Raw genomic sequence first — 10,583 nt, 5'->3', positions numbered from 1 at the left:
TGTTATGTCCTCTTCTTTCTTGGTGTCTTAAATTCCACATAAAAAGCATGCTTGTTGTTCAACAAGCAAAAGACTCAACTGATGCTGATGACGATCATAAAACATATGAGGCCTCTTTCTTCATAAGTAGGGAATGATGCTTTCCAAAGAAATGGGCCAGGTGTTTGCCATCTCCCGTCTTCTAGAACGTGTATTACACATTTTGTAGCCCACTAGCTCAAAATATGCCGACAAAAGTGTATCTTTTTGGAGAAAAGATAACCCAGGGCATTTCACTAGAAGTATTTAGACACTTGTGCAACCAGTTGGTCACCAATCACTGGCAAAGTGAGCCGTAACATTAATTTCCATTCCTTTATTATCAAGCTTTCAATATTTCTTTGGATTATTTGCACAGATTACTTGCAACTGCAGAGAAACCCACCAAAATGTATTCCGCTGCATCTCCAGATTACAGAAATACCCCGCATGCATACGTTTTTGTACACTACATGACACGCTAATTCCACGGTGCGCATAGGGCAGGGTAGGCTCACAGAAAAAAGGGATACATTATAATACACTATACAAACACAGTTTAGATATAAAAATACAGATACATTTTCATAAGTATGTCAGCCTTGTTTTTCTCCTGCACTCGCTTTTTTGCAATTATTGCAACTGGCAATGCAGGCCCATGAAGCACTGGTGGCTGATCACGCACTGGTGGCTGGTCACATTGTGATCAGCACAAACAGATCAGAAGCAGGAGAGTTTAGTACATCACGTGCAGGGAGGTGTGTTCGGCCAAACACATCTTCTGCGGGGCATTTAGCTGGGAAAGGGGCAAATGCATTCTGCACAATCCACCCCATGCATTTGCAAAACGGACCAAATTAAAATTTAAAGGGACCACGCAGCTATTACACTCAAAAGACCCTACAGTGCTACCTCCTGAGTATTTGTATCCAAGCCCTTTTTGGGACCATATACGTAAGGGTTAATAGATACTGGCACAGAAGGAGAAGAGGGTCCTGCTTTCATGTTTTGCATGTATAATATTTAAAATAGTCACACTTGATTTTTGGGTTAATAAGATGCATAATTAGCTGTGAGATCGACTTCATTCATCGTGTAACCAATGGTTTAGTGACTGGATTCCCAAGAGTATAACATCTGTATGATGCTATGCCCTCCTACATCATCATTATAATGACGCGATCATAACCCTCAGGGCCCGGCTGCCCTCCCTCATACAGACACCGTTCAAACTCAGTCCCGCTATCATAACCCAGCCCTTCTGCAGCGAATGGACTGCTCCGGGTCACGTGGCGCATCTAGCTATTGGCTTGCATCCTTTGGTCACGCCTCCTCGAGCAGGCGCCTCGGACTCTACACAATAGACGGAGGCCGGCTGACCACTTCCTGCACCGCCCCCGGAAGGTGTTCTGAGACAGCGCGAGTTGCCGGCTCAGAGCAGGAGGACTGACACAGTGCTGGTGTAGTGATTGCAGGAAGCCATCATGAGTTCTGGTGAGGATTACGTTTGGGGGATATATATATATGGGGTGCCGCGGCCGCACCCCGATACGCCAAGCTGATACAGCTGCTGCTGAGTCATGGGCGGGGCGTGAATTTGAGTTGTGGGCGGGGCCACCCGGTACTGTGAATCAGGGACTGATGCTTGAGCCTCGCAAGAGGAAGTCATCCTTAATTGTTAAAGAAGTCTGTTAGGACTGCGACACCTATCATCATCTGCCAGCCAAGTCATTGGCAACGCTGATGGGACTCCGACTGCTGGAGAGCCAGTCTGTGTGTTTATATACATTAGTGCGCTGCTTGCAGTATACACGGTGTGCACACTGCCTCGCATGTAGGTTGTTCCATTGCAATGTTTGGCTTCCTGTCTTCATAGTGTAGAGATGGAGCACCCCGAGTACTGACTCGCTCTGCCCCCTACTTACTGCTATTCGGCAAAGAATACTCTCCCCCAAGTGCAGCATCGGATTAATGCATCTCAGTATGTAAAGCTTGGAGAGCGGAGATGAGATAGACACGTCGCAATACTTACAAGGGGTTTAATAAAGTACAGGAGGGAAACTTATTTCAAAGAACCAAGAGGTCATGATCTAAAACTAGAGGGTCAGTGGCTTAGATGTAATGACGTTTTACTTTACGGAGAGGGTTGTGGATAAATGGAACAGCCTCCCTGCAGAAAGTGTAGAGGCTAATATAGTGAACAAATTAAAACATGCATGGGATCGGCGTAAAGCTATCCTGAATCTAACACAAGACCAAGGACTGAGTCTTAAACCGGTGAAATTGGGTAGAGTAGGTGGGCTGAATGAGTCTTATCTGCCGTCAGATTTAAAGTTACAGATGAGAGGTGTGGCGCCTCCTTGAAAAAATTGCGACTTGTGCAGAACTGTGGTCATATTCCAGAATGGTAGCAATAAAACAGCGAAGCAAGTCCAGAATACACGCTGCCGCACGCAGTACTGGAGTGTAACGAGGTTGGGGGGTTATTGTAAGCTCGCTTGAGCAGGGCCCTCCTCACCTGTTGTTTCTGTTTAGTCAAATTGTTATGTTACATACTACTTGTTATGTCCTGTCTACCAATTGTACGGCGCTACGGAATTTGATGGCGCTATATAAAACAATAAATAATAATAATCTGCTTCTGCATTGTAGAATATGAGAGGCGGCAGATACTTTAGTGTTAAAAGCTAACCAAGATGAGCTGGTATTGGGTACCGAGGGTATTTTTGCCTGCCCCGTACCACTTGATCTTTGGCTTCGTGGCGTTCTTCCACTTGTGAAAGACTTTGTACTGGTTGTATCTGGTTATATGTGAAGAGTAAACTGGTAATTCCTAAACATTTTGGGGAGAAGTTACTGGTCTTTTTTTGTGTGTGTGTGAATCTGCAGTATGCTGGGTTTGGTCATTAAAGGGACACTCCGGCCACCGTATTCACCTTTAATGCATATGATGGCTGTGTGGCCCCTTTCCGCCCCCCCCCAGCTGAATGTTTATCTCCTTGTATTTGTGGTTCTGGGATGTGAGTGACCCGCTTTATAGGTGCCCCATGTAAAGTGACAATGGTAACTTCCTGCTCCCAGCAGCTACCCCTCTTATTACATTGTGCTGCTTTGTAACGCTACGGCTCCCCCTGGTGGCAGCTCTTCAGAAAGCCATTAAAGAAGGTTAAATAGATAATGCCACTTCTGCCAGCTTTTGCCCCAGTTCTCTGGTTCCATAAGATAAAAAGTAATTTCATTTTAACCAAATATGTCTAAAAAATAACATATAAGTGTTACTTGTGACAATATTTCCACCTTAAAGGGACCCTTCAGCGGAGTGATCCCTTTCATTTTTTCTTCTGTCTGTTTTGCAAATGCATGGGGCATACAGGATCCCCCCCATTCGAGTGCCGGCTCGGTGAACGCTGTGTGCAGCAGTCTATTGAGACCTCTGTGGGCATGAGCGGAAACTTCTGTTGATTTCAGTGAGATCACTTTCTTGTCACTGATTCACTGCTTCACGCAGCCGGTCGGTGGCAAGAAATGTTGTACCATGTAAGAGAGGGCTGCAACTTCTATGTCAGATAAGTGCTTTAATTTTATATTTGTATTGGAGTAATGTATATTAAAGTACTCAGATTACTTTAATACGCATTCTTCTGTAGTGGTGGAGTCGGGGACACTAAACGGTCCCTTTTTAATAGAACCTCATTATATTTTCATAAATTCTTAATTATTTTTTTTAGATTAGGGGCTTCTGTGGCGGCTGGATCCCTAAGTCTTGTGGCTAAAAAACCTAGAGATTACCGGTAAAGTCAATTGAATGTGCATATCCTCATTCCTAGCTGATAAGGAGGGTTTTTATTTATTCACATTAAGCTATTTGTAAGTCTGTGTATGAAGTTGCACTTCCGCTGACGCCGTGTTTTTTTCACGTTGAGATTTTCTGTGTAAATTCCCCTATGAAGAAGAATGAAGTTAAGCGAGGAAAATGTGATGCGCTCTTAAAGAAACCGACTCTCTCCTCTAATAAAGTGTTTATTATTATTTTCTAAATGAAGATTTCTACTCGTCGTTTAGTCAGACCAATTGCCTTTTTAAAAGTCCATAACTTTAATAGAAATAACATTTTATTTACTTTAGGTGTAGCTTAACCCTTCCTTTGCCTTGCCCAGTGCATAATGAATGTGGCGGGATTCTATTTTAATGTCCAACCTCAGTTTACAGGCCTGGCGTCTCCTCTCGGGGCTTCTCGGTAGCCGGTGGTCTGCCCGACAATCTGTAGGTCGTATTGTTATACGGTACTGAGCATCCTCACTGTGAGGACCTTAACATTGCAGGTTGGCTCAAGTGTCTCTAGAGTCCTACTGCTTGATTCTAGTAGACATTCTTGTTGCACAGCGGGCTTATTTTCTTTAGTTGCCCAAACTTAGACTAAACATTCTAGTATCATCACAAGCTGAAAATGCCTTTTTCCCTTGCCATACTCATTGTCGATGCTTTCCCCCCCCACATCTAGACATTTAAAAGACTCGTATTGTCCCTTCTCCCTAGGTTTAAGTTTGGAGAAGACTGCGTCTTTCAGGAAAAAGCTGAAGTCTGAACCTCAGTTCCGGCTGGCCCAGAATGTGGCCACGTGCGCTGACCCCTTGGAAGTCTGTCTGCAAAGGCAGACCGTGCAGGAGAGCGTCCATGTTTTCCAGCACACCATCCCTGCGGAGGGCAAACCGGTCACCAACCAGAAGAATTCAGGTATTGTCTGCAGCCAAAGACTCATTGTGCTGCTTTATTGACGGCACGTATGTTATAGAACATTCTAGATATTGTCAATAAGCTCATGACTGCATGTTTGTGTTCATTAGAGTGTATTGTATTCTCTATTAAATGTACCGTAATTAAAATAAATGTTGTTAAATTGTACTTGTTAAGATAGTATGCCAGCACAAAAGTGTTGGTCCTGAGGCTGTAAAGACGGCATTATTCAGCGCAGTGGGGAAGGATGCTGCTATAGAAAACAATAATAAAACAATACATATTAGTATTCTTGTTGTAGTTGGATAATAGCTGAAGATGTACCTGTTTTGTACTCCTGATCTGACATGTAAAAGTCACGTATATGTTCTATTACATATTGACCAGAACCAACCTGAAGTCAGGTTTGATCCTCTAAGAAAATAATGGAGCTTACTTAACATGCAGTTTTGGTGCGATTGTCAGTGCAGTTAATGCGATATTCTTGATAATTGTTCAGTCTGTTACCAATTTGCACCAGAATTGCTCTTATGCACAAACCTCTGTGTATCAAGGAAATGTAGAAAAATACAGCCATGCAAAGCATTCCGTGTGTCTTCCGTGTGTGCCAACGCGTGCTCCTCAACATTCCGTGTATGTTCCGTGTGTGCCAACGCGTGCTCCTCAACATTCCGTGTGTCTTCCGTGTGTGCCAACGCGTGCTCCTCAACATTCCGTGTATGTTCCGTGTGTGCCAACGTGTGCTCCTCAACATTCCGTGTATCTTCCGTGTGTGCCAACGTGTGCTCCTCTTTACCCGCAGGAAGGTGCTGGATATTTTCGTGTCTTAATGTAATGCGACTTCCTTTTATGAAGAAATTTAACATTGAGGAATTTGAGTTCAGCCAGTCCTACCTGTTCTTCTGGGATAAGGTTTGTTTTAGCTGGGGGTAAAAATCTTCCCCAGCTGTCGCTTCTTGTTGTGACTTGCTGTTTTTTTACATGTGTAGCCAAGCAATGCAGAAGTGAAGGGGTATGCCATGTGTCTCGTTATTCTTTCTGTGCTATTACCGAAGTCATTTAATGAAATGGTGGCCACTTCACCCCACATGCCCCCAAAGCTTTCCCCTAGTGGCAGGGTATATGATTGCACCCTGTCGCTAATCTTCTGTGCCTAGCCTTGCAAGAGCAAATCTATGGGCAACTAACATATTACCCTGCCGGACTAGTGGCCATCAACGGAGCAGGGCCAATCATCATAGGAGCATAAGCAGGGCTCAACAACCAAGCAGTCATGCTAAAAAAGAATAACCCCAATACCTTTTAAACATGTTGGTGCTTCAACTGAACTATAAATTATGAAGGACCGGCTCCATGTGATTGCATCTGCTGAATTATCCCTGCACAATGCATAGTTATGTCTCAAGGTGAGACATTGATTCACCTACAAGTCACTGTTTAGTGAATAAACCCTGCGGTAACAGTAATATACATATCATTTCAGCTTTAGGACTGTTCCCTTAACATAAAATGCTGTTCTAATTATACATATTCTCTGTATTAAAAGTGAGTGTTTAATGATCCTCTGTGCATTTCTTCCAGTCCCAGAGAAACTGTCAGATAGGGGATGTCTGAGTGTATAAATTATGAATAAATTCAGTAACATAAGGGTAGTAGAGATAGTAGTCATCCCATCCATAGCAGCTGCTATGGCCAAGAAATGAGCATTAAATCAGTGGTGTCATTGGATTAAGAATGTTGTATAAAAATGGATATGTACATCTAATAAATATTAATAATATAAAAAAACTAAATTGAACAAATTAGTGTGTATACCAGATGACCCCCTTCCTCTTTTGGGTGTAACACACTCACACACGCTAATTTCTAGTAGAAAACTTAAATGAAGGCATCATCTTGTTACATGGTGATGGCCATTCAGTGATTTTTGCCCCAAGTCCTTAAGTTAAAAAACCAAATGGTGAATGCAGTTTGGCCAAATAATAGGGCTTCTGGACATCACGCACTAAAATGGAGAAGATCAAGTAAGTAGGTTGTCTACATATAATGTCACATAATGCTTATTTGCGTTTGATGTGCGTAGAATATATTGGGTTACTTGGCTGCTTCCACACTGAAGGGTTGGATCATATAAAATGATCGCCATTTTTTCAATTTTTCAGGTAGAACGCTGTAATTATTTCCTTAATGCCTTCATTGAGACCGCGCAGGTGAACGAGCCCATAGATGGGAGGCTAATGCAGTTCCTGCTCTCCAACCCCTGCAACGATGGAGGGCAGTGGGATATGCTGGTCAATCTCATTGGTAAGGGATGAATTTAATTATTTTTAAATATAAATTAAGGGTTTGATTTATGTATTGCGTGCAGCCATTAATATCTGTTCGCATAATTATGTGATTGTTTTTCTATTGCAGTCCTTAAGCAGATTTGAAAAGTAAAGGACCTAGTGACGATTCTCTGCATCTGATCATTTGTCTTTATTTTCCTTTTCCCTAGAGAAATATGGTGTAGTCCCTAAGAAATCTTTCCCCGAATCTCACACTTCAGAGGCCACCCGGAGAATGAATGACATTCTGAACCACAAGGTGATGTCCCTGCATCGCTCTGATGAAATGTCATGTTCTGTGTCCCCCAAGCACTGCATTAAGCTTGGAAGGATAACACATCATGTAATCATAAGAGTTTTTAAAAAGAAAACCTTTGCTGCCGCTCTTTAAAGAGGTTTAGATGAGAAGCGAGCTCTGCTGTAAGCAACAGTTCTCCAACATTGGGGTTTGCATATTAATCCCATTATGATCTACGATAGAGAATTGGAAAGTGTTTCCTTGCACCTGATCTTGCTTCTTTTTAGCAAACTGAATGATGCATAATTTATTATATTTTACATTACATTTCTCAATATAACCTGCTACCAACTTCTGGATTCTTGCTTAAATGAGCAGTAGCACTATGGATGTTTGGTTGAACATTACACTACTGCTATCCAGCTCTGACATCATCCATTTTTAATTAGAATCTAATAAAATTGAGACATTATCTTTCTTGGCCAGAATGATATTCTGTGTCCTTACTGCTTTCTGCATAGGCCTTCCCCATGACTTTGCATTGTATGCTTCCTGACTTCTGGACCATTGTCAAGTTCTGCTGACTTTAACCATTCACAAAAAGTGAGAACCCTTCTTCTGAAGTACCAAACACGTATAGCAGATCAATTACTACATAGCACATCCTCATACTGAATTGGGTAACCTATTTTTAACTTGTGTTTTCTCTTTGAAGATGAGAGAATACTGCTTGCGCTTGAGAAACATGGTGTCCAGCGGCAGCACCAAGGAGGAGCTCTTGACAGCTGTGGATACAATGATTGAGGAGGTAAGTCGTGGCTTAATCACACTACCCATGATGGTGCCAGTGCCCAGTTGTGCGTTGGTTCTGATTTCTGACTGCGCTGTTACTTGCTCTGCTGTTTTGAGAAGCTGCTCCATTGCATTTCTCTTACACGATAAAAGCATTTACCCCCACCCATACGCACACAAACAGCCATAGGAAAGTAGCTCTTAACGTGACCACATTGGTAAGTCTGCACTGACTTCCATTTACACCCAACTGCATATGTTAACAGGTTTAGTATTGACAAAATAATACACATTAACCATTTTAATGTTAGCTCACAGATGGTAAAATTATGACATAAACCTTGTTTTATCTTGTGTGCTTTATGCTTATCAGAGCACTGGAGCATTTGGGGGGTTTATCTTGCTGAAATGCTGGGAATGTCAAAGCCTTTATTACTTGACATTCACATCTATAACGTCTTCCTATTACAGTATCAGACGTTTCCATTAAGCAGCCGTACTATCCATGGATCAGGCGTACTTACACTGAAAATATTACCTAGAATCAGTAGTATAGGATAATGAAAGGTAAAAAGTAATTAACAAGTTAGCATCAGGACACAGTTATTGTGTTCTTCATAGGCCCCTGCAAGATGTAAAAGTTTGGAAAAGAAATCTTAAGCAAACAAACCCCTATAAGAACATTGCTTAACATGCTGTAGCACATATAAAACCCATGGACAGTTTATTCAGTATCTACAGATTGCATAGTAAAATGAAAGCTCTGCTGGATTTCATGTGAAATGCCTACCTTGTTTTGGGAGTTAAAGAAAAATTAGCAACCAATGTACTTCTACCATTTAGCCACAAGAGGGCAGCACAGGAAAGGGGATTTGCTGAAGCAAAGAGGTTTTATTTCAATGCTGATCCCTGGTGTGTGGCATCCATACTGCATTCATATCATGTGTTTCACGCTTCCAACACGTTGGTGGGGTAGTTTTTCTGGTTCTGCAGCATTTGATCTAAAATTTCCACAATCCACATCAGCTGCAGTGCTGGGCTTTCCAGCGCAAGCCTTTCAGGCATCCATTTGAGTGGGTTTTCAGAGTACTGCACTAATATATATATATATATATATATATATATATATATATATATATATATATATATAATTTAATTAATTAATTTAACAAACGTGTAACAGCGTAAATGCAATTGGGTTATACACAATCTGGGTTAGTTGAAAGGATTTTTTTTTTTTTTTTATTATCAGACCAGCCCTTCCACAACAATTATCTGTTTTGAATGTTCCCTTTTCTATAACTTATTGTACATCTCTGCAAAATATGTGATAAATGTATTAAACAAGATAGCGTAATAGTATGCTGACAGTATTGCATGTTCATTACTTGCATAGTGTGCTCCTAATAACACTAAGCTTGTAGCCTTTTAACTTGTGATGAAATAGAATTTCTAGAAAATATCCCTTACAGTACATTTCAGCCTATTTCTTTTATACAAAATTCTGCAGAATCCCCAATGGATTATCATATACATTAAAGTGAATATGATGGCTGGAGTGTCCCTTTAAAGCTGCAGCATGAGGTTCCACTCAGAGCTGGTATAGTTGAAAAATATATATGAAATTGAACAGATTACTGCAATTATATGGAGGGATTTGATGGCAAAAATACTTGATTCAGGTTAGACATATTCAAAAAGCATTGCAAAATTTTGCTGTGAATCAGTTAATACCATATTTTAACTTCTGGCAGGTAAATGAGGTCAGCAGTTCTGGATTTCTTGGATCATTCCATAATCTGATTTAATTAAGTAAAGAATAAACAGGCACACAGTGTGGTCTTAGGCAGGTGAACTTGTAAAACTGTGAATTGCAGTTCTTTGCTCTTTATTCATTAAAAACAGAAGTTTGCACTATATTTGTATTTTCAATTGTCCATAGTCTCCTGTAAAACGGGCTGAGTTGACTCTGTATAATACATAATTCAATCTGTGATGTCACCTAGACAGCTAAACTTTTTATGCCATATTGGTTAATATAAGAATCTCTTTGGGAATGCAAGTAAAGCTGTGGGTCCCACTTTGAATTGGTTTTCTATGTCCTTTTAGACATTCCTCTGATTCTTTTGTAAATAGATTTTCACATTTCTAAGGAGTTAGCGGACTGTTATTGAAAGGGCAGAGCTGTATGTGCCGACTGATCCGGAGGGAATGGAGTTGGTTACTCAAGATACCGATCAACTGGCCTCGGTGAACTGCGGTGGGCATTGTTGATACAACTGTTGCCGTGGTTCATCCTCTGCCCGTGTGCCATTGTAAGCACAATATTTATTGACTGTAATCTCTGAACGCCAGCATCCTGTTCTGCAGAACTTCAAGTGGGTCATGGAGCCGCAGCGATACTCCCCAATTCGCCTGTTTATAGAAACGCTGGGCATTAACTTCCCCTCCAGATCTCTGATATCCTATCAAAG

General features: G+C 41.4%; 1 protein-coding gene across 1 annotated transcript in view; it reads left to right on the top strand.

Annotated features, from left to right (window-relative positions):
• The first annotated feature begins 224 nt into the window (after positions 1-224).
• Positions 225-10,583, top strand: part of LOC149286085 (bleomycin hydrolase-like) — a 31,094-nt gene continuing 20,735 nt past the window's right edge. Inside the window, exons 1-6 of the mRNA XM_089494422.1 lie at positions 225-327; positions 4,555-4,752; positions 5,555-5,664; positions 6,915-7,056; positions 7,250-7,338; positions 8,033-8,125. Of these exons, the coding sequence (XP_089350548.1) occupies positions 225-327; positions 4,555-4,752; positions 5,555-5,664; positions 6,915-7,056; positions 7,250-7,338; positions 8,033-8,125 (735 nt within the window). The remainder of the gene's footprint in view (positions 328-4,554; positions 4,753-5,554; positions 5,665-6,914; positions 7,057-7,249; positions 7,339-8,032; positions 8,126-10,583) is intronic.

The sequence above is a fragment of the Sceloporus occidentalis genome, unplaced genomic scaffold, assembly GCF_023333645.1.
Source record: "Sceloporus occidentalis isolate IW3139 unplaced genomic scaffold, rSceOcc1.0.p SCAF_72, whole genome shotgun sequence".
Lineage (NCBI taxonomy): Eukaryota > Metazoa > Chordata > Lepidosauria > Squamata > Phrynosomatidae > Sceloporus > Sceloporus occidentalis.
The sequence above is the reverse complement of the archived record's forward strand: the minus strand, read 5'-3'. Positions and strand labels throughout refer to the sequence as shown.